At 42.9% G+C, this 27,874-nt stretch overlaps 2 protein-coding genes across 2 annotated transcripts in view; both read right to left on the reverse strand.

Annotated features, from left to right (window-relative positions):
* The window catches only part of CHAT (choline O-acetyltransferase), a 161,579-nt gene extending 138,332 nt beyond the window's left edge, over positions 1-23,247 (reverse strand). Inside the window, exons 1-2 of the mRNA XM_056530923.1 lie at positions 23,028-23,247; positions 3,387-3,491 (exon numbers count right to left, since the gene is read on the reverse strand). Coding sequence (XP_056386898.1) covers positions 3,387-3,458 — 72 coding nt within the window. The 5' untranslated portion in view covers positions 3,459-3,491; positions 23,028-23,247. The remainder of the gene's footprint in view (positions 1-3,386; positions 3,492-23,027) is intronic.
* A 1,323-nt stretch (positions 23,248-24,570) lies between these two features.
* On the reverse strand, positions 24,571-27,371 carry SLC18A3 (solute carrier family 18 member A3). Its single transcript, XM_056529635.1, has 2 exons — positions 27,001-27,371; positions 24,571-26,641 (listed from the first exon to the last, which is right to left on the reverse strand). The coding sequence occupies exon 2, from the start codon at positions 26,489-26,491 to the stop codon at positions 24,914-24,916; it is 1,578 nt and encodes a 525-aa protein (XP_056385610.1). The 5' UTR covers positions 26,492-26,641; positions 27,001-27,371; the 3' UTR covers positions 24,571-24,913.
* Between the last annotated feature and the right edge of the window lie 503 nt (positions 27,372-27,874).

The raw sequence follows: 27,874 nt of genomic DNA on the forward strand, positions 1-27,874 counted from the left end.
ATGTTATGTAAAGATTATAATTTATCACCTGCCTGGGACACATCATGTGTCTCCTGCCCGGGACACATGATTGTAGTAGATGGACAGGTCTAGTGAACCCCTGCAAAACAATCCAGTGCTTCAATGAAAAAATGCCTGGGGGCTACATGCCAGGGATCTGGGAAATGTGGCTACAATAGATGTGTCTAATGTACTCCTGTAATGAGCTATGTGATACATCTGAGGTACCTTGAATGAATATAGGTATATTTGCAATAATGCACAGCAAGATAAAAAAAAAATAATTTTTGCCAGCACCTAAACCCAATACACAGGTGCACGCTGCTGTGGGCAGTACAAAACAATTTTCTTTTTTTTTACATGTTTTGTACTGGCCACAGCAGCCTACACCCGTGTATTGGGTTTAGGTGCTGGCTACATTTTTGTTTTTTTTGTTCTTGCTGTGAAATTTGGGGGGAGTGGCTCCCTCTTTAGCCATGCATCCCCTCCCCTATTTTCACAGGAGGTGGTTTTAGGTTGTTAGTGGATCCAGCATGTCACCCAGCCTGAGGTGAGTGAATGTTAGGGTCCCATCCGATATGAGGCCACCTCCGCGTGGTGGATGGGGGGAAACGTTTTGATCAAAAAGTGTGCTAAGAGCCTCCATTTTGTTGACCAAGTGTGCTGCTGCCATTTTCTTTTTTTAATATGTTTTGTACTGGACACAGCAGCGGTGCACCCGTGTATTGAATTAAGGTGCTGGCTACATTTTTGTTTTTTTAGTTCTTGCTGTGCAATTTGGGGGGAGTGGCTCCCTCTGTAGCCGTGCATCTCCTTCCCTATTTTCACAGGAGGTGGTTTTAGGTTGTTAGTGGATCCAGCATTTCACCCATCCTGAGGTGAGTGAATGTTAGGGTCCCATCCGATATGAGGCCACCTCCACGTGGTGGTTGGGGGGACATGTTTTGATCAAAAAGTGCACTAAGAGCCTCCATTTTGTTGACCAAGTGTGCTGCTGCCATTTTAGTTTTTTACATGTTTTGTACTGGCCACAGCAGCGTGCACCTGTGTATTGGGCTTAGGTGCTGGCCACATTATTATTTTTTTTGTTCTTGCTGTGCAATTTGGGGGAATGGCTCCCTCTGTAGCCGTCCATTCCCTCCCCTATTTTCACAGGAGGTGGTTTTAGGTTGTTAGTGGATCCAGCATGTCACCCAGCCTGAGGTGAGTGAATTTTAGGGTCCCATCTGATATGAGGCCACCTCCGCGTGGTGGATGGGGAGGACACGTTTTAATCAAAAAGTGCGCTAAGAGCCTCCATTTTGTTGAACAAGTGTGCTGCTGCCATTTTCTTTTCTTTTTTTTTTACATATTTGCAATAATATTGTTAATCGTGGGTGAAAATAAAACTAGCTCCTATATTTACACTGGCACTTATGATTGGTAGGAGATATGTAGGCTTGTTTTTGTCATTTATAGTAACGTCATTTATATTGCATCGTAAACACAAAACATTACATTATTGCGGTTTATCTTTTTAAAATGTCACATGAACTCAAACCTGGCACCAATGAAAATGACAGCTTGTCCCAGAAAAAAACTCACATAGCTTCCTTGATGGTAGATTAAAAAAGTTGGTGCTGATAATATGGCAAAACAAGAACAATATTTTTGTGGAAGAACAGTAAAGAATAACAAATACATATTAATTTTGTATCAGAAAAATTGTATTGACCTGCAGGACAGTATTTTTGAAAATGCGTTTTCATTCAGCAAAAACTACAAATATATGCCAATACTGTTGCTAAAATGATCCACTCTAAAAAGGTAAAATGTCATTTATATTGTGTTATGACAGCCCAATAAATTTAAGAATTGTTAAGTTTTTCTTCCATTCCTCAGTCCAGAGTTAGGAAAATAATTGTTCATTTTGTCATGAAGCATTACATCTTTTTTGCACTTCAGTAGACAAGACCCCAATATATTTTTACATTTCATAAAAATGTATGGGGTACGAGTCTCCAGTGGCACAAACTGGTAACTACATACTGGGCACTAAAATTGGCAAAATTTCTACTGTGACTCTGCATCATCACTTGTGAGGTTAAAGGGGTTATCCAGGAATTGAAAAACACAGCTAATTTCTTTAAAAAACAGCTCCATGTCTGTCTCCAGGTTGGGTGTGGTTTTACAACTTGGCTCTATTCACTTCAATGGAACTGAGCGGCAGAACCACACTCAATCTGGAGACAGACAGGGAGCAGTTTTTGAAAGAAAGTAGCTCGTTTTTCTATTTCTGGATAACCCCTTTGCCATGACGGCGTAGCTTTCAAAATGGGGTCACTTCTTAGAGCTTTCCACTGCACTAGTACCTCAGAGGCTCTGCAATACCATTCCAGCAAAAGTCATGCTCCAGAAGCCAAATGGCACTCTTTCCCTTATGAACCCTACTTTGTGCCCAGGATGAAGTTTTGCCATAATTCAAATAAATTCTATAAAACATTCTTGATAAATTCCTTTACGGTGTAGTTTCCAATATTATTTCTTTCGGGGTGAGAGGGGGCTCTTAGGGGCTCTGAAAACCTGATATTGTCCCTGAAGATCTTAGGAAAGGAGGCCCTGTATGGGATGTATGGGATGTTTTAAGAAAACTGCAGAATCAAGGTAATACATATTTTGTAGAATTGTTACCTGCTGTGTTACAGAACAAAATGTATTAAAATAAAATGTCTGAAAAAAAATTAATTCATTTTTTTTATTGCACACCTATTTTGCCTTCATTTCTGGGAAACACCTAAAGATTACAAACTTCCTAAATGCTGTGGAGGAGTCCTGGATTTATCGGGCGGGTTCCTAGTAAATATGCCACTCGAGGGCTTCCAGAAAACCATGTGCACGCTGTTGAAACAACTCCATTCAGATGTATGGAACAGAATTTTAGTCATTCAAATGTTTGCAATCAATCTGTGCTATGTGGATATAGCCCAAACTTACCTGTGCAAGCTGAGTTTTTACAGCTTTTAGTATCTCTTCCCATAACTAGTTTCATAGCTACATAGTTCATAAAGAGTCCATCACATTCATCCTTTATCTTTATTGTGTCCCTACAGGGTTGATACTAGTCCACATTTATAAACCATAACTCTAATCATAACATTTTATTGGGCTTGTGATTTTTCTCACTCATTATATAGACTATATTTAGGCTTTTTGTAGATTTTTTTTTAAATGCTGCCATGTGTTTATGGTTGATGATGGTGGTGACAATGTGATACTTTGTTTATAAAATCTAATTTACATTTCACAGAGGAAACTAGGAGACTGATGTAATAAACACATATATGAAAATGCTATTGTTCTTTGTTTTGTACAAGCAGGCAAAACATTTTAGTGTGCATGTGTCATACCTCGGCCTCCTCACTGGCCTTGCTGGCAGACTTTTCAATGGTGACTTTCTTTAATACAGGCATATTGTTCATGAAAAAGAATGCTTCTCTCCAATGTAGTAAAACCTGTTGGACAAAAAAAAAAAAAGCAATACATTTGAAGTATATCCTTCTATCCCGAAACAAAAGACAGACAGCGCTCCGTAGTGTATCAACCAAGGGATGCACGAGGGAGGATAAGACACAATGCACGCGTACCCCAGGAGGTTACACTCCACGAAGAGAAACCATGGTATAAAGCATGAGATGACAAATGACCGCAGCCCTTCCACCTCCAATAGTGTAATCATGCAAAGGAGCCTCCAAGATTTGAAGGGATAGCAAGGCGCTGACACAGATGTAAAATGGGAAATGATGTTTTACTCACCCATGATGCAACGCGTTTCACAGTACAACTGCTTATGCCTGATGAAGCATTTGTACTGTGAAACGCGTTGCATCATGGGTGAATAAAATGTAATTTCCCATTTTACCTCTGTGTCAGCGCCTTGCTATCCCGTCGAACCTTGGAGGCTCCTTTGCATGATTACGTCTTCCTATCCCGTCCTCCTTTCCCGTCCACCTTTCCCGTCAACATATCTCGACCTTCTTTCCCATACTCCTTTCCCATCCTCCTTTTCCGTCCTCCTATCCCGTCCTCCTATCCTGTCCTCCTATCCCGTCCATCTATCCCGTCCTCCTATCCCGACCTCCTATCCCGGTCCTCCTATCCCGGTCCTCCTATCCTGTCCTCCTATCCCAACCTCCTATCCCGACCTCCTATGTCGACTTCCTATCCCGACCCGTAATATGTGTACCAGTTATTGAAATATCTCCAGCCGTACGGAAGTTATGTGGGAACATACATTTCCCATTGATTTGCATGGGACTTTAAACAAAAACCCCAACCCTCACAAATGGGGGTAGTTAAGGGTTAAATTAACTATCCTATATTTTAAGTGGATATATAAGTAACGTGTGACCAAGTATTATCAAAATATCTCAAGCCGTTTGGAAGTTATGCAGTAACATATATTTCCCATTGACTTGTATGGGACTTTAAACATAAACCCCGCCCCTGGCAAATGGGGGTGAGTAAGGGTTAAATCACCTATCCTATGTTTGTTGTTGACATATAAGAAACATGTGTGCCAAGTTTCATGTTAATATCTTTAGCCGTTTTGACGTGATGCTTGAACATACACACACGTTGAGTTTTATATATATACACTAGCTGAGTACCCGGTGTTGCCCGTTTTTTCCTTCCTAATCCTTGTTGGGGAGGAAAATAAACAAAGGAGGAAGCTTTTGACTTCATATCCCATCCTCATATATTGTTGTCATATCCCAACCCCATATCCCGTCCTCATATCCCGACCTCCTATCCCATCATCATATCTCGACCTCATATCCAGTCCTCATATCCCGTCCTCATACCCCTACCTCCTATCTCAACCTCATATCCCATCCCCCTATCCCATCCTCCTATCCCGTCCTCTTATCCCGTCCTCCTATCCCGTCCTCCTATCTCGACCTCCTATCTAGACCTCATATCCCGTCCTCCTATCCCGACCTCCTATCTTGATCTCCTATCCTGACCTCCTATCCCGTCCTCCTATCTCGACCTCCTATCCCGACCTCCTATCCCGACCTCCTATCCCGTCCTCCTATCCAATCCATCTATCCCAACCTCCTATCTCGACCTCCTATCCCGTCCTCATATCCCGCGCTCCTATCTCGCCTTCCTATCCCGACCTCCTATCCCGTCCTCCTATCCCGTCCTCCTATCTCGACCTCCTATCTAGACCTCATATTCTGTCCTTCTATCCCGACCTCCTATCAAGACCTCCTATCCTGACCTCCTATTTCGACCTCCTATCCCGACCTCCTATCCCGTCCTCCTATCCAATCCATCTATCCCAACCTCCTGTCTCGACCTCCTATCCTGACCTCCTATCCCGTCCTCATATCCCACGCTCCTATCTCGCCTTCCTATCCCGACCTCCTATACCGTCCTCCTATCCCATCCTCCTATCCCTACCTCCTATCCCGACCTCCTATCCCATCCTCCTATCTCAACCTCCTATCTAGACCTCCTATCCCGTCCTCCTATCCTGTCCTCCTATCCTGACCCATAATATGTGTACCAGGTATTGAAATATCTCCAGCCGTATGGAAGTTATGTGGAAAAAATTAATTTCCCATTGATTTGCATGGGACTTTAAACAAAAACCCTGACCCTCACAAATGGGGGTAGTTAAGGGTTAAATTAACCATCCTATATTTTAAGTGGACATATAAGTAACATGTGGCCAAGTATTATCGAAATATCTCCAGCCGTTTGGAAGTTATGCAGTAACATATATTTCCCATTGACTTTAATGGGACTTTAAACATTAACCCCACCCCTGGCAAATTGGGGTGGGTAAGGGTTAAATCACCTATTCTATGTTTGTTGCTGATATATAAGTAACATGTGTGCCAAGTTTCATGTTAATATCTTTAGCCGTTTGGACGTGATGCTGGAACATACATACATACATACACACACACACGTTGAGTTTTATATATATATAGATTTAAACTTAAGTTCATTAAAAAAATTCTGAAATGTTTTGCAGTGTTTTTCATTGTTCATAATTCCTCACCAGTTTTTTTTTACTGGCCAAAGCCTGTGGCTAAAACTTTTAGTGTACATCCCTGATCATGCACCGACTGGTAGTAGGCAAAAGTAATATTGAGGGTCCAATAACTACAAGCTTCTCCCTTTGCATGCTTTTAAGCCTTCGCATACCTTTTGAGAACTTTGAGCACAATTCTGGTCCACAAATGAAGCTGTGTTCACATAATAGTTTGCCTTATACTGTCTACTTTATCTTTTTAATTTTTCTGTATATGGAGCTCTATGACGGCTCATTTGTGTGCCATGGCCTTTAGTTTTTATTAGTACCATTTTTGTTTTCATGGGGCTATTAAATCACTTATTTTTCTTTTACTAAATCTGAAAATCATCAAGTCTGACGTAATTTCTTACAATTATGCCATTCACCATGCTTCATTAACAATATATTTTATTACTTCTGACTAGAGATGAGCAAATTTTTTTAAAATTTGATTCGGACGATTCGCTGAATTCTCCCCAAAAATTAGTTTTGGGCCGAATTTATTTGCGGCGAATAGCTATTAAAAATGGCTATTTCTGGCCTAAAGAGAGTTTCAATAGGGGTGTAGAACACTTTGCCTTGCTATAACATGCATAGGGTGTGTGTTGGGGTAGTGAAATAATACTGTCATTCAATATGACATGCAGATCAGAGATGTCGCTATTAGAATCACTGTCCCAGAGCAGCACAATGACAGAGCCTGGAGGTGACATCAGTATGAGGATACCATACAGTGGCTGAATGACACAGCGTGGAGGTGGTGCCAGTATGAGGAGACCATATAGTGGCTGAATTACACAGCGGAGTGGTGGCGGCAGCGTGAGGAGACCATATAGTGCCTGAATGACACAGCTTGAAGTTGGCGGCAGCATGAGGAGACCATATAGTGTCTGAAAGACCCAGTGTGGAGGTGGCGACAGCATGTGGAGACCATATAGTGCCTGAATGACACAGCGTGGAGGTGGCGGTAGCATGAGTAGACCATATAGTGCCTGATTGACACAGCGTGGAGGTGGTGGCAGCATGATGAGACCATATAGTGGCTGAATGACACAGCCTGGAGTTGGCTGAAGCATGAGGAGACAATACAGTTTCTGAATGGCAGAGCCTGGAGGTGCGGCAGCATGAGGGGACCATATAGTGTTTGAATGACCCAGCGTGGAGGGGGAGGCAGCATAAAGAGACCATACAGTGGCTTAATGACCCAGCGTGGAGGTGGCAGAAGCATGAGGAGACCATATAGTGGCTGAATGATACAGCCTGGAGGTTGTGGCAGCATGAGGAGACCATATAGTGTCTGAATGACACAGCCTGGAGTTGGCTGCAGCATGAGGAGACCATATAGGGCCTGAATAACCCAGCGTGGAGGTAGCGGCAGCATGAGGAGACCATATGGCGGATGAATGACACAGCGTGGAGGTGGTGGCAGCATGAGGAGACCATATAGTGCCTGAATGACACAGCATGGAGGTGGCAGCCGCATGAGGAGACCATATAGTGGCTGAATGACACAGCGTGGAGGTGGTGGCAGCATGATGAGACCATATAGTGGCTGAATGACACAGCCTGGAGTTGACTGAAGCATGAGGAGACCATACAGTGTCTGAATGGCACAGCCTGGAGGTGGGGCAGCATGAGGGGACCATATAGTGTCTGAATGACCCAGCGTGGAGGTGGCGGCAACATGAGGAGACCATATAGTGGCTAAATGACCAGGCATGGAGGTGGTGGCAGCAAGAGGAGACCATATTGTGGCTGAATGACACAGCCTGGAGTTGGCGGCAACATGAGGAGACCATACAGTGGCTTAATGACCCAGGGTGGAGGTGGCAGTTGCATGAGGAGACCATATAGTGGCTGAATGATACAGCCTGGAGGTGGCGGCAGCATAAGGAGACCATATACTGGCTGAATGACCCAGCTTGGAGGTGGCGGCAGCATGAGGAGACCATATAGTGGCTGAATGACACAGCGTGGAGGTGGCGGCAGCATGAGGAGACCATATAGTGTCTGAATGACACAGCCTGGAGTTGGCCGCAGCATGAGGAGAACATATAGGGCCTGAATAACCCAGCGTGGAGGTAGCGGCAGCATGAGGAGACCATATGGCGGATGAATGACACAGCGTGGTGGTGGTGACAGCATGAGGAGACTATATAGTGCCTGAATGACACAGCGTGGAGGTGGCAGCAACATGAGGAGACCATATAGTGGCTGAATGACACAGCCTGGAGTTAGCGGTGCCATGAGGAGACCATATAGTGGCTGAATGACCCAGCGTGGAGATGGCGTCAGCATGAGGAGACCATATAGTGGCATAATGGTACAACCTGGAGTTCGCGGTAGCATGAGGAGACCATATAGTGGCTGAATGACACAGCCTGGAGTTGAGGAGACCATATAGTGGCTGAATGACACAGCCTGGAGTTGGCGGAAGCATGAGGAGACCATACAGTGGCTTAATGACCCAGCGTGGAGGTGGCAGAAGCATGAGGAGACCATATAGTGGCTGAATGATACAGCCTGGAGGTGGCGGCAGCATAAGGAGACCATGTACTGGCTTAATGACCCAGCGTGGAGGTGGCGACAGCATGAGGAGACCGTATAGTGGCTAAATTACACAGCCTGGAGTTGGCGGCAGCATGAGGAGACCATATAGTGCCTGAATGACACAGCGTGGAGGTGGTGGCAGCATGAGGAGATCATATAGTGGCTGAATGACACAGCCTGGAGTTTGTGGCAGCATGAAAAGACCATATAGTGGCTGAATGGCCCAGTGTAGAGGTGGTGGCAGCATGAGGAGGCCATATCGTGGCTGAATGACCTAGCCTGGAGGTGGCCGCAGCATGAGGAGACCATACAGTGGATTAATGACACAGCGTGGAGGTGGCGGCAGCATGAGGAGACCATATAGTGGCTGATTGACACAGCGTGGAGGTTGTGGCAGCATGAGGAGGCCATATAGTGTTTGAATGACACAGCCTGGAATTGGCCGCAGTATGAGGAGACCATATAGGGCCTGAATAACCTCGAGTGGAGGTAGCGGAAACATGAGGAGACCATATAGCAGATGAATGACACAGCGTGGACTTGGCGGCAACATGAGGAGACCATATAGTGGCTGAATGACACAGCCTGGAGTTAGTGGTGCCATGAGGAGACCATATAGTGGCTGAATGACCCATCGTGGAGGTGGGGCAGCATGAGGAGACCATATAGTGGCTTAATGACACAACCTGGAGTTGGTGGCAGCATGAGGAGATGATATAGTGGCTGAATGACACAGCCTGGAGTTGGCGGCAGCATGAGGAGACCTTATAGCGGCTGAATGACACAACCTGGTGTTGGCGGCAGCATAAGGAGATCGTATAGTGCCTGAATGACATAGCGTAGAGGTGATGGCAGCATGAGGAGACCATATAGTGACTGAATGACACAACCTGGATTTGGCAGCAGCATGAGGAGACCATATAGTGGCTGAATGACACAGCCTGGAGTTGGCGGCAGCATGAGGAGACCATATAGCACCTGAATGACACAGCGTGGAGGTGGCGGCAGCATTATGAGACCATATAGTGCCTGAATGACATAGTGTGGAGCTGACGGCAGCATGAGGAGACCATATAGTGGCTGAATGACATAACCTGGTGTTGGCGGCAGCATAAGGAGACCATATAGTGCCTGAATGACATAGCGTGGGTGTGGCGGCAGCATGAGGAGACCATATAGTGGCTGAATGACACAATCTGGTGTTGGCGGCAGCATGAGGAGACCGTATAGTGGCAGAATACCCCACGTGGAGGTAGCAGCAGCATGAGGAGACCATATAGCGCCTGAATGACACAGCGTGGAGGTTGCAGCAGCATGAGGAGACCATATAAAGTGGCTAAATGACACAGCGTGGAGTTGGCTGAAGCAGGAGGAGACCATATAGTGGCTGAATGGAACAGACTGGAGGTGCAGCAGCATGAGGAGACCATATAATGTCTGAATGACCCAGTGTGGAAGTGGCGGCAGCATGAGGAGACCATGGAGTGGCTGAATGACATAGCCTGGAGATGGAAGCAGCATTAGGAGGCTATATAGTGGCTGCATGACCCAGCGTGGAGGTGGTGGCAGCATGAGGAGACCATATAGTGGCCTAATGACACAACCTCGAGTTGGCGGCAGCATGTGGAGACCATTTAGCGGCTGAATGACACAACATGGTATTGATGGTTGCATAAGGAGACCTTATAGTGCCTGAATGACACAGCGTGGAGGTGGTGGCAGCATGAGGAGACCATATAGTGACTGAATGACACAGCCTGGAGTTGGCGGCAGCATGAGGAGACCATATAGTGTCTGAATGACCCAGCGTGCAGGTGGCGGCAGCATGAGGAGACCATATAATGGCTGAATGACACAGCCCAGAGTGGTGCGGTGGGTGGCAATACCAGTACCCAGTGATGAAGGTGGGTAAAAAAGGAGAACTTGGCATCAGATGTGTGGCATCAGGCGGCTGGCAGGATCAGAATAGTAGCTGAGGCAGGTAGGCAGAAGAAAACGATCTCTTTTGTTGTAAAGTGTTAGTGTGCACAAGTAAGTGTTGAGGATATGCATTAGGTAAAACTTAACGTTTAACCCCTTAAGGACCAAGGACGTACCGGTACGTCCTTGGTCCTGCTCTTCTGATATAACGCGGGGTTACACAGTAACCCCGCGTCATATCACGGCGGGCCCGATGGCGGCGCCGCGCGCTATTAACCCTTTAGCCGCGCGCTCAGAGCTGAGCCGCTCGGCTAAAAGTGAAAGTGAAAGTTCCCGGCTAGCTCAGTCGGGCTGTTCGGAATAGCCGCGGCTAATCGCGGCATCCCGAACAGCTGACAGGACAGCGGGAGGGCCCCTTCCTGCCTCCTCGCTGTCCGATCGCCGAATGACTGCTCAGTGCCTGAGATCCAGGCATGAGCAGTCATGCGGCAGAATCGTTGATCACTGGTTTCTAATGAGAAACCAGTGATCAGCATAGGAGATCAGTGTGTGCAGTGTTATAGGTCCCTATGGGACCTATAACACTGCAAAAAAAAAGTTTAAAAAAAAAGTGAATAAAGCTCATTTAACTCCTCCCCTATTAAAAGTTTGAATCACCCCCCTTTTCCAATAAAAAAAAAACACAGTGTAAATAAAAATAAAAATAAACATATATGGTATCACCGCGTGCGGAAATGTCCGAATTATAAAAATATATCATTAATTAAACCGCTCGGTCAATGGCGTGCGCGCAAAAAAATTCCAAAGTCCAAAATAGTGCATTTTTGGTCACTTTTTATATCATTTAAAAATGAATAAAAAGTGATCAAATGGTACCATTAAAAACTTCAGATGCAAAAAATGAGCCCTCATACCGCCCCATACACCGAAAAATAAAAAAGTTATAGGGGTCAGAAGATGACAATTTTAAACGTATTAATTTTCCTGCATGTAGTTATGATTTTTTCCAGAAGTACGATAAAATCAAACCTATATAAGTAGAGTATCATTTTAATCGTATGGACCTACAGAATAAATGTCAGGTGTCATTTTTACCGAAAAATTTACTTAGTAGAAACTGAAGCCCCCAAAATTTACAAAACAGCATTTTTTTTTCAATTTTGTCGAACAATGATTTTTTTCCCCGTTTCACCGTAGATTTTTGGGCAAAATGACTGACGTCATTACAAAGTAGAATTGGTGGCGCAAAAAATAAGCCATCATATGGATTTTTAGGTGCAAAATTGAAAGAGTTATGATTTTTTAAAGGCAAGGAGCAAAAAACGAAAATGCAAAAACGGAAAAACCCCCGGTCCTTTAACATGCTTAGGATAAAATATATGGACCCAAATTATTACTTATTATTACTTAAATCAAAGAAAAGGAAAGGTGTGCAAAAAACACCATGTGCCACCTACACTGCCAAGTATTGATGTGATGCAAAGACATCTAAAGGGTGGTAGGGAACAACGTATGGTCTATTGTGACCGCTGGGGGTAAACACTTCCCCTGTAAGGCCCTACTCTTGCATTATTAATTCCCTTCTTGGCAAGTGTTACTCACCCTAAAAAGGGCAGCACCACACAGGAACCTCTCCCTATTTCCACCTACAAACATTGACGTTTCCCAGAGTTTTTAGGTGCAAATAGTGATCGGTTCCTGTGTGGGGCCGCCCTTTTTAAGATGAGTAATACTTTCCTTGAAAAGGTGGAAGGGAACAACGTATGGTCCATTGTAGCGGGTGGGGGTAAAAACTTCCCCTGTAAGGCCCTACTCTTGCCCTATTAATTCCAATCTTGACAAGTGTTACTCCCTATAAAAAAGGCGGCTCCACACAGAAACTCTCTCACTCTCTCTAATTCCACGTAAAAACCTTGGGAAATGGCAGTGTTTGTAGGTGGAAATAGGGAGAGGTTCCTGTGTGGGGCCGCCCTTTTAAGGGTGAGTAGCACTTGCCAAGAAGGGAATTAATCATTCGAGAGTAGGGCATTACAGGCATCCCCTCCAGTTACAATGGACCATACGTTGTTCCCTTCCACCTTTTAGAGGTCTTTGCATCACATCGATACTTAGTGGCCTAGGTGGCACATGGTGTTTTTTGCACAACTTTCCTTTTGTTTGGGTACATATATTTTTTCCTAAGAATATTATTAACCCTTTAAGGACATAGCGTTTTTCTGTTTTTGCACTTTCGTTTTTTCCTCCTTACCTTTTATAAATCATAACCCTTTCAATTTTGCACCTAAAAATCCATATGATGGCTTATTTTTTGGGCCACCAATTCTACTTTGTAATGACATCTGTAATTTTACCCAAAAATCTACAGCGAAACGGAAAAAAAAATCATTGTGCGACAAAATGGACGAAAAAACGCCATTTTGTAAAATTTGGGGGCTTCTGTTTCTACGGAATACATTTTTCATTAAAAATTACACCTTATTTTTATTCTGTAGGTCCATACGATTAAAATGATACCCTATTTATATCGGTTCGATTTTTTATTTTGTCGGAAAAAAATCATAACTACATGCAGGAAAATGTATATGTTTAAAATTGTCATATTCTGACGCCTATAACTTTTTTATTGTTCCACGTATGGGGCGGTATTAGGGCTCATTTTTTGCGCAGTCCTCTGAAGTTTTTATCGGTACCATTTTTGTTCTGACTTTTTGATCGCTTTTTATTAATTTTTTATGTTATAAAATACGCTATTTTGGACTTTGGAATTTTTTGGCGCATACGCCATTGACCGTGCAGTTTAATTAATGATATATTTTTATAGTTCAGACATTTACGCACGTGGTGATACCACATTTGTTGGTTTATTTTTATTTACACAGGTTTTTTTTTATGGGAAAAGGGGGGTGATTCAAAGGGAAGGGTTAAATGATCTTTATTAACTTTTGTTTTCACTTTTTTTTGCAGTGTTATAGCTCCCATAGGGGGCTATAACACTGCACACATTGATCTTTTACACAGATCACTGCAAAGCCATAGCTTTGCATTGATCAGTGTTATCGGCAGTTGATAGCTCAAGCCTGGATTTCAGGCTTGCAGCAATCAATTGCTTCTCGGACGCACAGGAGGCAGGTGCTCCACTGTGCCCCTCCCCCTCCTCCTTCTCCTCCAGTTCAAGCCCCATAGGGTTCAAGTGGCCGTGAGATGTAGGCGCCATGTCTCCAGTGCCCTAACCAGCCATTGTTTCCAACACGTGTTGTAGTAGATGAAACAGTGAGATGACGTTGTTCATCCCGTAATCCTGGTGACTGACTAATAATGTGGCTTCCTCAAAGGGCCTGAGCAAATGGCAGGTGTCATGTATGAGCTGCCACTGATTGACATTAAAGTTACACAGTGGAGTCTCCCTATTCGCTTGGATCACCAAGAAATTGGTGATGGCTTTTCTCTGTTTGTATAGTCGGTTCAACATATGGAGGGTGGAATTCCAACTTGTGGAATCGCCATAAATCAGACTATGTTGGGGGCTTGCGTTCTGACGCTGCAGCTCAAGGAATGTGTGCTTTGCGGTGTACGAGTGGCTGAAGTGCATGCAAAGTTTCCTTCCCATTGTTAGGATGTCTTGCAGATGGGTGGAACACTTCAAGAACCACTTGACAACCAGATTTAACATGTGTGCCATGCAGTGCGCATGTCTCAGGCATCCTTGTCACAGCACAGACAAGATGTTCTTCCCGTTGTCGGTCACCATGGTTCCCATTTCTAGTTTCCGTGGAGTAAGCCAGGAATGACTTTTTGCAGTTCCTCCTCTGTGTGACTCCGTTTGCCAAGCCAAACCATGTGAAGAACAGCGTGACACTGCCGTGCCCATGCTGGAGGGGCAATGAGACTTGTCCGTGCAGTGGAGGCTGAGGAGACAGTGGAGGATGACGAGGAGTCGACACTGTTGCAGGACAAACTGCCTCAGAGCATGGAAGCGGAAGCTGTGTGACCTGTCCAAGTTGGTGTTGTGGCTGTGCAGGAACCACATTCACCCAGTGGGCCGTAAAGGACATGAATTGTCCCTGACCATAGTTACAGCTCCACACGTCGGCACACTGCCGTGCATTTTGGTACACACCGACAGACTCAAGGATTTGCCCCCCTTCTGTTCCACAAAATTGTGTATGGCTGGTACGGCCTTCTTAATAAAGAAATGACAGCTTGGCACTCTCCACCTTGGCTCGGCACAAGCCATCAGTTCTCTGAAATGTGCAGAGTTCACCACTTGAAAAGGACAGGAGCACATTCAGCTTCTGCGCCGTTTGATGAGTAGTGTTGAGCGGCATAGGCCATATTCGAATTCGCGAATATTCGCGAATATTCGTCATATATTCGCGAATAATCGCATATTCGTAATATCCACGGTTTATTTTTGCATATGCGAAAATTAGTATGAAAAAATTTGCGTATGCGAAAATTAGCATATGCGAAAAGTTGTATAAAAAATTTTGCATATGCGAATATTAGCATATGCTAATTTTCGCATACGCGAAAATTCGCACACCAGTCTCACACAGTAGTATTACAGCCTTCTTTACACCACACAAGCTGGAAGCAGAGAGGGATGATCACTGTGATGTGTACTGTGGAAAAAAACAAAAAAAAAACCCGAATATTCCTAATTACAAATATATAGCGCTATATTCGCGAATATTCTCGAATTCGCGAATATGCGATATTCGCGAAAAAAATGTGCATTGCGAATATTCGTGATCAACACTATTGATGAGTAGGCGCAAACTGTTGTCTCTTGGACATGGATTCGCCAATGGATTGCTGGTAGAATGACTCACTCGAAGTTAGAGGATCAGGATCATCTGGAGAGACAGAAGATGGATGTGAAACATTGGCTTGTTGAAACAGGGAGCGGCATGCTAATGGGTGATGCAGCAGGCTGGACCACCACATCGGAGCCACGGTTCTCCCTGGCCACTTTATAAGGACACTGCATATGTTGACGCAGGGCCGTGGTGCCAACATTGGGACTCTGGCCACGCTTTACCTTCTACCCAAACATCTTGCATATGGCCAGGTTGACATCCTCCGGATGCTTGATGAAAAACTGCCACCACCGAGTAGCTGATTTTTCCAATAACAGTTCGCACTGATTGACTGCTACTGCCGCCGACTCCAGGAACCCCTGTTCCACTATCTCCTGGGAAGGTAGGCTGCCGCGAAGCAGGTGGTCTCCCCCGAGCACGTTTTGCTCTACCTCATAGGCAACCTGCAACCCTCTCCTCCTGATAATGATGAAGTTCCTTCTGCACCCGGCTCCCAAGTGCGATCAGCTTCATCATCATCGAGTTGTTTCTGCACATCACTGATGTTCTCCTCAGGTTCCTCAACAGTGTCTGCTTCAGGAGCCTGAACGCTCGCAACACCACCTCCCACGCCACTCTCCTCATCACTACTTGCCCACCTAGCGGTTGTCTCCTTCACTTCTTGGCTGGGCAGTAGCTGCTGACTGTCCTCTAGTAGATCATCCTCACAAAATATTGGAACTGAACCCACAGCATAAGATACTTCTGTGGGTGAGGAAACAGCTTAGGACAGAGGCAATGGGAGGACAGGGACTGCTCCCAGGCCATGCCAACTGAGGGTTGTGTCTCAGGAACCCATCAACTGTTGACTGGGGGTGTCAGATGTCACTTGAGATAAAGTGGATGACCGTGTTAACCAATCGATGATGGCAGATGGGTTGCTGGTCGAGACACGACCGCTAGGGCTCAGGCCTCTCACTGCTATTCCTGCGGCCACTCGCCCCTAGTCTGCTGCTACCTCTGCCTGATGAATTTAGGCCTCTGCTACTCCTCTGTGCACGTCCTGGCACTTCTCTGCCTAACAGGGAAGTACAATACGCTCCACTATGCTTAAAACAGTATTTGTCTACAACACCAGCAGGTGAGTACTTTTGGCTGGCCTTTGACAGTATCTAGTCCCTTAAGACTTTAACAGGAACAAAATAGTACATCACTTAGATGTACACATGTGGTATGCACTTATAAGGGGAGGACAATGTGCTCCAGTACACTTAAAACAGTATTTTTCTACTTCAACAGGTGTGTACTTTCGGCTGGCCTTTCACAGTATCTAGGCCCTTTAGATTTTAACAGGAACAAAATAGTATATCCCTTAGATGTACGTATGTGGTATGCACTTATGAGGGGAGGACAATGCCCTCCAGTACGCTTAAAACAGTATTTGTGTATAACACCAGCTGGTGTGTACTTTTGCCTTGCCTTTCACAGTATCCAGGCCCTTAAGACTTTAACAAGAATAAAATGCTTCTAGGCTGGATCTGGCCTTGAGGTGAATCACTGCTGTAATAAAGCTTTTCTGTGCAACACACACTGCTGTCTGTCCCTCTAGCTCTCTCTGCAATGAAAGGCTGAAGTGACTGTCCGCAAGATGGCTGCCGATTATATAGGGCTGTAACATCACAGGGGGGGCTTACTGCTGATAGGCTGCATGTTGCATATGATTCAGAATCATCCTGCCTACCCTTGTTCCCGCCTTCCCCGGATTCCTTGCCCTATGTCCTCACATGTGGATTCGCCATTTTAGATGCCCTGGAGCAGTGATTCCCAACCGCGGTTCCGCGGCACACTTGTGTGCTGTTCGCCACTGCCTATGGTGCCGCGGGATTTTGCTGTGACTTTTTTAAAAAATATCCCACCCGGCCTGCGCGCTTTTGACTGGCGGCGCAGGGGGGAAGGGAAGCCTGCATGCGCACTGCGCATACAGCGTCCCCCTGTGTCCCACTGCGTCCCCTGCGTCCCACTGTGTCCCCTGAGTCCCACTGCGTCCCACTGTGTCCCCCTCCCCCTGCATCCCACTTCTACCTTGCGGCCTCCCGTGCCTGCCGTGGACCTGCAAGCTGCATGGGTCGGCTTGCTTAAGGTACCGTACCCTTTTCACCCCTCTGTTACCCCTTCTAAACCCTGTCTAAATCCCCCCACTATCACCCAGGTCCACCCTCTACCCCCCCTCACTCATGTCCTGCCCCCCCGGTCATCCATGCCCGCCTTGTCCACCTCCCTGTTCATCCCTGTCACCCATGTCCACCCTCCTGTCACCCATGTCCACCCCCTGTCTCCCATGTCACCCATGTTCACCCTCCTGTCATCCCTGTCACCCCCGTCCACCCTCCTGTAACCCATGTTCACACCCATGTTCACCCTCTTGTCACCCATGTTCACCCTCCTGTCACTGATGTTCACCCTCCTGTCACCCATGTTCACACATGTTCACCCTCCTGTCACTCCCGTCCACCCTCCTGTCACTCCCGTCAACCCTCCTGTCACCCATGTACACCCTCCTGTCAACCATGTCACCCATGTTCACCCTCCTGTCATCCCTGTCCCCCACATCCACCCTCCTGTCACCCATGTTCACTCCCCTGTCCACCCTCCTGTCACCCATGTTCACCCTCCTGTCACCCATGTCCACCCTCCTGTCACCCATGTTCACCCTCCTGTCACCCATGTCCACACCCATGTTCACCCTCCTGTCACCCATGTCCGCGATGCAAATTAGAGAAGACGTCATTGGTGAGTTGCTGTATAAAGCAGCACTTTAAACTACATACCCACTGATAAAAAGATAAAGTGCAGTGCGTTTTATCCCTTTTTTCATAAATTTTTTTTGCTCGTCAACCTCGGTAGCGGTGCCCCGCAGTAAAAAAAAAATTTCCCAGGGGGTGCCCCGACCCGAAAATGGTTGGGAAGCACTGCCCTGGAGCCTGGACTGCACTAAAAGAGTTTAATGAAGCGATTTGAAATCGCGGCGATATTCGCATTCGTTGCAAATCGAATTTTTCAAAATTTAAAACTTGTCTTTAAAGTTTGCGGAATACAAAATTCCACAGCAGAATCCAACTAAAGTTTACAAACAGTACATTTTGGCAGAATTTCGATTGGAGTACTGCTGTAATGCTATAGTATGCATTCTTTTTAATACATAAGTGTGCAGTTGTTAAAGGGGTTGTGCGCTGCCCTAATTTTCGGAGCTCCGCTCACAGCGTCCGGAAGTTCATTACTCCGAACGCTGTGTGTGGGCTTCTGTGTTCACGGCCGCCGGGCATGACGTCACGCCCGGCCCCTCGCCCGCCCCCTCGTGACGTCTCACCCGCCCCCTTGTGATGTCACGCCCACCCCCTCTACCAAAGTCTATGGGAAGGGGGTGTGGCAGCAGTCGCGCCCCCTTCCCATAGACTTTCATTGAGGGGGCGGGCGAGACGTCACGAGGGGGCGGGCGAGACACGGAAGCCCGCACACAGCGTTCGGAGTAATGAACTTCCGGATGCTGTGAGTGGAGCTCCGAAAGTCAGGGCAGCGCACAACCCCTTTAAAGGAATTTTTACCTTGCTTTTCATCCTTTATTCTCCTGAATAGCAAATCTGACTAGTTTTTCTGTGATGTGAGGAATGGAAATTTATCAATGTCTAGGGCCAGTCATTCTGCAGTTGGGGAAAGCTGGGTAACAACTTCTGCAGGGCTGTGATGTATGACATTTTGGTTGTATAAAATACAATGCTGCATTATGTGTATGCACCATAAAATATCATTGCAAAATCTGTGGACACTGATGCAGCCCCACAGTATTACTGTTCAGAGTCTTGGGAAAGATGGATGCTCTTGCCATATGGGGTCACTATCAAACCAGGAAAATGTGGAATTCAGTTGCCTAGGAAAACGGTTTGAGAACCTTGACAGAGAGGTAGGCCACACTGTCTCAGATTTACTAGTACTATCTAACAAATAAACAGTACAAACTTAGGTAAGACATTAAGAAATGTGCTATTTGGTGCATCTGATGACTGTCTAGTCTAAATTTAGACCAAATATTAGTTAGCTTTAGTGTTGCTCGCGAATATTCGCAATTCGAATTTTATGCGCGAATATCGCATATTCGCGAATTCGCGAATATAGCGCTATATATTCGTAATTACGAATATTCGTTTTTTTTTATTATTATTTTTTTTTCACAGTACACATCACAGTGATCATCCCTCTCTGCTTCCAGCTAATGTGGTGTAAGAAGGCTCTAATACTACTGCGTGAGACTGGCGCGCAAATTTTCGCATATGCGAATATATGTGTATGATAATTTCCGTATATGCGAATATATGTGTATGATAGTTTTCGCATATGCGAATTTTAGTTTTATGTTTATTTTTGTATATGTAAATTTTCGCACATGTTAATTTTCGCACATGCGAAAATTCGCATATGCGAAGATAAAACGAGAACATTACGAATATGCGAATATTCGCGAATATGACGAATATTCGTCCATATATTCGCGAATATTCGCGAATTCGAATATGGCCTATGCCGCTCAACACTAGTTAGCTTATGTTACTCCAAGATGTTATGCAACAATTTTAGGTGCACAAAGTTGCATCCAAGCCATGCTTCTTTTCATCTAAGATATGATCTAAAAAGTGTCTAGAACTCATGCAGATCAGTAAGCCAATTTTATTACCCAAATTGTGCCACAATACTTACACATTTGCAATAAAAAATCTGCCCCTCTCTGTACACACTATGGGGGTTTGGGGGGAATTTATAAAGACTTAAAAGAATGTTAGAGGGGGATGCACCAGATGCTTCTTAATACATTTGGCAAATCTTTGGCTGTACGTTCCTTAATCAAACTGCAATCTACACCAGCTATGGTAGATTTCAGGAGCAATTTATACTAGTTTCTGGTGTGAGTTACAGTAAATATGTCTGGCTCTGCAGACCCTCCCCTTTCCCTACTAGTGGTGAGAGCAGCACAAACACCATAAAAGGCAAACTTTTTCGCCAAAAAATGTGTGACTTTTTTTTTAAACAAAGGAAAACTGGTTTACAGAGTATGATAAATTCCCTCCTATGTACATACAATTTATCGTTGGGGCAACAGTGAGCTTTTCAAAGATACTGAAAGGCAAATCTGCTTAATTATGCGGATAGCAAAAGGGGAATTATAATAGCATACTTTGGAAAGCTATTCTTCCATTTTGGAGCTATAATGGAGGCCAAATTTGTAAGCACTGCTATACTGATGTATGTTCCTATGTGTGTAATACTGCAATGGCCATACTCCCTGTGTGAACCGAGACCCTTAAATTAAACTTCCTGGATCATGTGCACCAGCATTACAATGGGGCATAAGAAATATTTCTGCCTCGTGAGAGAAATATATTTTGCTTTTCTGTTGTATTGTTTTGACGTTTTTCACTTGTGGCATCAGACAAAACAGGAAACGTGTGACCTTTGGATTTTTTGTTTGGTGATTTTTAAAGTATTGTGTCTTCATTACCTGCTATGTGATGTCATATTGTGTTGCGGGCCATGTTCCCAGTCACTTTTTTCCCTCTCTAATGTTTTACCCAGACTTTTGCAAAAAACTGTTTTGTCTTTTGTTTTGTGAAGTTTTTGCTGCATTTCAATACGGATCCTGAGAATGTAGGTTAACAGTGTCAATACATTTCATGTACATTATATAAATTTGAGTAATGTTTAATTTGCAGTTTTTAGATAATAAACCTTGAAACTAAAAATAAAAAAGCCTCCTTAAAACTGAACATTGGTTCTACATGTTGTCCTAAAGCATTGTCATATTATTCTAAATGATACGTGACTTGTCTATGAATGCCTATTCTAAATAATTTATCTGTCTTGTGTAGTATTGTATAATGTGAATTGTATTGTATATCTGGATCTCATGATCATTTCCCTCTAAATGAAGCTCCTTCTTTGCATTCTATAGACTAGATCTTTGTGCCCATAATTTTTTGGCAAAAGCCACGCCTTTTTTAGACCTCGACTGAGGTGCAAAAAGTATCTTAAACCTTTGATATTATGGCGCACAGGATATGTTCCATGAATTGTGGCTGAATTTGAGCTAGAATTCCGTCATATTTCTGATTAGTAAATATGTTTTGTTGTGTTAGATGGTTAATACATTTCTTGTTTTACTTGTATGACCATTATCATTCTGTATTTTATGCTTTATTCATATTTTTAGCATGCAAATATCATTTCCTTACTAATTTTAAAATAATAATAATTGAAACACTACTAAATGACAGTTATCTTCTTTGTATCATCTTAATAGTTTAGAACTCACTGCTACAAATACAAACTTATCTCCAGGTTTTTCTTTTTTTCTTTTTGTGTGTAATGACACCACTGAGTCAAAAACAAATGATACTGAATGTAAAAAATTTTTTGTATGACTTTTTTTTGTAGACTATGCAGCAATAAATTCTGTAGCACAAAGCCAACAAAATAAAAAATACATGATATTGACTACTTTATGTATTTATACGACGCTAGTGTTCATGATGCAAATAAATGTCAGGTGCTCGGTACCCCCTAAAAAATAATAAACTGGAGCTAGAGTTCTACAGGTGATTTACAGCACATAAAATGACTTTGGATACATCTGGTAGTAAAAATATAACCCTTCAATGCAATGACTAGATGGGAGAAATAATAAGCAGTGTATAGTATCTTTATCCACCTTAATAATAGGATTGAATTTATTATCCAATGGAGACAGTAGAGCATTTCACTCACTGTATTAAAAATATTGGTACATTTTAATAGTTTCCATAATTGCAAGGTTGACTACAAGTACAACTATATCGGTGGCTTGTGTTTGTGTGTGTGTATATATATATATATATATATATATATATATATATATATATATATATATATAAAATTTCCTTTTATTTATAACACAGATAAAGGCTTTATTTTCTGCTTGGGTGGTGGTGTACTAGAGGATTGAGCGATACAGTGCAGCAATATAATTTACTTATCCCCTTTATTTCATTTTTACAATTTTCAGCCTGGTTAACTGATGGTTTCAGATCTTACCATGTACTGGATTTTCCTGGTTAGTTTTTGTCTATGTTTGCTACTAGACAAGAGAAAGTGCTGCCAGGGTACTGCAGTGTACTGAACAGCAATGATTACCAGATACTTTTGCTGATGAGATCTAATTTACTTCATTAATAATTGAAGTAGCCACAGAAAGCATCAATTGGATACTTAGCATACAAATCAAGAGATTGTATTTGCAGATTAAACTGTTAGGGAAATTCTTTTAACTCCTACAACTTTACTCCTAAGCTTGTTGGTTTGCTATTTCAATACATTGTCTACTTGACTTCATATAACTGTTTCTTTGACATCATCATCATTTGATAGCACTAAAAGGACTTGGAATGATTAGCACTCAACATTAATATTTATTTGTCTAGAGTTTATTGAAAGCTGAATGTATTGGAATTTGTCAGCCACTGGATCACTGTACAGCTTCTCTAAGTTGCCAATTGTATTTACTATCCCTTTCATTTAATTTAAAATAATATGAAGGCGGCAGGACTCCAGACAGTTAAAACTTTAAAAGCATTATTGCATAAAATGTTACAATAAAGTAATGCGCTTACCTCTTTCACACAATTGATCCGTCTCAGAAATTCTTCACAGAAGCACAAAGTAGCTGTGGACTGACAGTATGTACAAGTGTTGCCTGATGTTGACGCCTGTGCTGCTGTCCATGATAATTATTGTTTCCTCATCTTTTAGAAGACTGTGCCACTGTCCATGGTACTAGTGCTGTCCCCACCTCAAGCTGATGGTGCCGCTGTCCATAGTCCTAGTCATAACCCCTCCAGTAGAAGACAGTGCCACTATACAGTACTACTACGTGATCTGGATCAAGGTACTAGTGTTAGAGAAGATCTGCCCCCAGCCACCTCTTCCTGCCCACCTTTGGTGTTCTTGCTGTATAACTCCTCCCTTCATTTTCATATTCATATGAATTCAAATGTTAGACACAAAACCTTCTTAAAGAACCTCCCTTCACCACAGTACAACTTCATCTAACCAAATAACTTCTTTAGTTCCTTAATAAGGTTCCTTAATTAGTATGCTACACAATGATTTATTAATAGGTCTTTGGAGTATAACTAGTATTGTTGATCAAAAATGGGAAAACCTTTAAAACTCTCACACTTTTACTACAAGGAAAGTTACCAGTGCTAGATTGGTGGTTTTTCTTTCTTTATTGTAAGCTTTCCCCCGGCCCAGAATAACAGGGGGGATGTGATATGTTCTACAATCTCCCTCTCTCTATATGTCTCTTCTTCATGTCCGACCTATTGGTCATTTTATGACATTTATTTAAAGATTGAGATTGTACAATACAAAAATACCGATCTATTCAGCTACTTGTCAATTCTCTTAAAGACTTTTAGAATGTACAAAGTTCTACAGACCAATAAATAGAATATGAATAAGTCACAGAAACATTTATGATGAAATTTGTTATGAAAATAATGTTGCAAGACATCCCATAGTCTGAAGCCCTAAGCCCTATTACTTCAATGTGATTTCTGAATGAAATACCTTACAATGTTTAGACTTCCCTATTAGTGGTCTGTGATCTATTGGATTATGAGAAGTGTAGGCGAGTGGGGGTTTGATTAATGGGCTTCCTCTATACTTCTTGAGAGCCGTCATCTTCTCAGATGTTTGATGGACACTCTGTATTATGTATTTGATAGAAAAGCCCTATTTTCTAAAGTAATCAGGAATTGAGAAGCGGGTCCATCAATCGAAAGACTAATGATACTCCGAGCTAGAAATATTTTCTTTAGGAGCAGTATTAGCTGGCAGCAAAACTCATTTTGATATGTTGTTCCTTTAGACACTTTTACAATTGTTGAATTGCAACTCATGTATAGATTATGCTGATACCATGCTTGCTGTATTAACCTGTCGAATGTCTCTGGTGTAAAAAATAATCATGGGTAAAATGATCATATAATTGTTTTGATTGTTTGTGTGTGAAAAATACATCACATTTTATGTCCTGTCTGTTTCTATCTGGGTATATTTAATATGCATTAGAAATCATTTATTGTTCTTTTTAGTTTTATAGTAAAATAGGAATACAGTTCAATGTAATTAATTCACAAACTAGAGAAATTTACAATATTTAGCAACTTTATTTCCCTGAATATGCCACAGTATATTTCATATAATTTATCTTTTTTGTACAGATATACAATATTTCACACAGAGTTGGCTTTAAGAATAGAGTTAAACAGTTCCACAATACTGCACCTAGTTTTCTTTTGTAGAGGTATACATTACTACCTATTATGACTTTGAAATAATGATGGTTTCAAAAGTAAAAGAAAGTGACATTAAAAACATTTTACAAAAAGCATGGTGACATTGTGAAAATGAAAAGGTATGAATTGCATGTTGGTGCATAAACCTATGGCTGATTCTTGTTGTCCTTCTTACTGTTTGTATAACATTTTGTCTAGCTGTACTCATACTCAGAGGATTCTTCATCAGACATGTATTTACCTGTTTGGGCTACGTTGAAATTGTCCATATTGTTGTCCTGAATATGTTCACCTTTACGTAAGCCCTTGTGGGACTTAGCCCTGCGCTCTTCCATTTTAATGGTATCATACAAGCCTTTAGGTTCCTCGTCAAGAAGGATGTTTCTCTCTGAATGGGATGGTTTCATTTGGCACACATTTCGGAGGAACAAAAGGGCTGGAGCATATAGTACATTGGCAAGCCCCATACCAAGGTTAAGCTGAGTGAAACCCATAGTATGCACAATCTGGCTAGCAACTATAGGTCCTAGAGCATAAGCCACAGAGTAGGATATATCTGCTATAGCGTAGACACTTCCATACACAGAGACATGGCGGAGATCTACTAGTAAGGCAAGAGTGGGCAATAGCGCAGTGTCTACCAAGGCAATACCAAAGCATAAACCACACAAGGGGATAATAAGCTGCTCAAAATTTTTACAGGCTGGTACTGTGCATGAACTGGCACCAATGATAACCATTCCTATAGCACCATAAAACCATTGATATTGGGGGTAATTGGCTGCAAGCTTTACTGTGATATAAACACCTAGGATATGAGGAAAAAAAGCTGGCAGCCAAGTAAGACCCATTTGCCACTCAGAGGCTCCCATAGTTGTTTTCATCCAATTTGCTATTGTGGGCTCCAAAAATGCCAAAGGAATGTTGCAGGTGGTTAGTGCCCCAGCTACAACTGCAATATATGGGTCAATCATCAGTCTGTGAATGGGTGTGCCCACTGGCATGTTTTCTCTAGTCCGATTAGCAAAGGGTTTTATGAATATTAATAAGAGTATACCATCAATGAGAGAAATGCAAGCTAGAATAAGAAATGGTACTCTTTTACCCACAAACTGGTATAATATGCCTCCGAATGGGGGTGCAACCAAACTCCCAAATGAGATAAATGCTAAGGCTATGCCCAAGGCTTTGCTTCGCTCTGCTTCCTCAGTGTACTTGTCTGCGATCATAGCGATCCCAGAAGTGTCTGCAAAGGCAGAGCCCAAACCTTGTAGGCTTCTTGCTACAAAGAGCGTAGCATAATTCTCTGCAAAAGCAAATATAACAGTGGAAAAGAACATAACAATAAGTCCAATGAACAGAGGGATGTCATAGCCAACTCTGTCAATAAAGGTGCCACTCAGCGGGTTGACAAGCAGCTGCAAGATAGCTTTGGAGGCAAACAAGACTCCTATTTTAATGTCTTCATTTTCTGTTGGGTACACAGGTCTGATGATCGATTTATTTGAGTAAGATGAACTAGAATTTATTTCTTTAATATGTTTTTCACTATTCAGTCTCATACTTTGTATATAGTCTGGAATGATTGGTACTATCACCATGTAAAGCATATTATCAAGAAAAAGTGCCACACAAACAATGAACAAGATCAGTCTTCTCAGGTGGTGGGCTTCTTTTATGGCTGAGCCAATTTGTTTAGTTCTTTCACCCATGGCATTGGATAGTTTCTCTACCGCGGACTTGGCTGTCCCTGGTGTATTCTCTGAAGCCATTTTTTAACCCTCACTGGTAAAGCTCAAGCAAGGGAGAATCCAGGCAGTATTTTCACACTTAGAAAAACAAGTCACAGGAGAGCAGCTTGGATCCTAGAGGTAGCATTCAGGAGATCAGATGGGCCATCAACAGGGCATCACTCTAGAGTGCTGTAAAAAGACACAAAAAAAAACCTTGTAAAAAGTGACTTTAGACTAAAACATTGTTTCATGTTAAAGCTAAATATTTGAAAAGTAAACCAAAAGTCAGTTGAACAGCCAAGTTACATGAAAGCTGTAAAATATATGTAGGGCATAGTAAAATGCTTCAAAATGACTTTTAATTTCCACAAAAAATAATACACAAAGGTAGTGAACATTACAGGGAATCACTTCTGCAGATCTTTTTCTAAATTATTGTTATGAATAAAAATCCTCCCTATCTTTTTTCTCCATATCTAACCCATTTCTTCAAATCTAGATGCCTGAATGTTTAGATGGGTGCTGGGAAATGAGAAGAAAACACTTACTTTGTGGTTTGCTTGTAAATCAGTTGCAGTCCAGGAGATGCATCCTCGCAGTAGATAGTGAATGCTGAGTAAGTGAGCAGAGTGAGCGCAGCCTCCTCCATACAGGAGAAGATCTTAATTAGTGCTGGTGGCTGCTTCTTGATTTCAGCTCCATAGCTTGATGTGATTGAACCATTGGAGGGGTAGCCACCTCACCCAAGCAGCATCCATCCTTCCCTTTGTGATGCCATTGGCACAAATTGAGTTGCATGCTTCTTGATTCCTCTACTTTCTTTCCACTGAAGGCTGTGACGCACAGTTAGCTTTGGCCCCCAAGTGGCTACTTTGGGAGCAGCGTCTCCTTATGCTAATTTAACACATGGAAGAACCTTAACCAATTACTAACTGTTGACCCTCCCCTTATATTGGCTTCTTAAGCATCATACATAAGAGAGGTAATCCCTTGTTCCAAAGATTTCTGGGCTTAAGAATTCTTCACTTGGCATGTGGCATTTTAACCTTTCTTCTTCCTCCTACTAGATAAATAAAGTTATAGCATTCTCTTTATACTGTCATCTTACTGCTGTGTATAAAACATTATTATGCCTACAATCTACATATTACTAGATCACTGTAGTAAATGTTGCACTCTGTTTTTCATATTAAGCTTTTCTTTTTAGTGTAAGTCCAGACAGGACAAAACTGCAATGGATTTTACCTTGCGCTGGTGGATTACCGTCATTTCACAAATCTAATCCACATGCTACAGACTTTTTTGGACTTTAAAATCCTCAGCATATACATTTTTGTTGCAGTTTTTCCTTGCAGGTTTTGTCTCTTTGGGTGTAGCAGGGGTGAAATCACTACAAAACCCCTTTATGCCACAGCAGATTTT

The sequence above is a fragment of the Hyla sarda genome, chromosome 7 (genome assembly GCF_029499605.1).
Source record: "Hyla sarda isolate aHylSar1 chromosome 7, aHylSar1.hap1, whole genome shotgun sequence".
Lineage (NCBI taxonomy): Eukaryota > Metazoa > Chordata > Amphibia > Anura > Hylidae > Hyla > Hyla sarda.

What these genes read in the sequence shown, in the direction of transcription:
- SLC18A3 (XM_056529635.1), bottom strand. Translation starts at nt 26,491, where the DNA reads ATGGCTTCAGAGAATACACCAGGGACAGCCAAGTCCGCGGTAGAGAAA.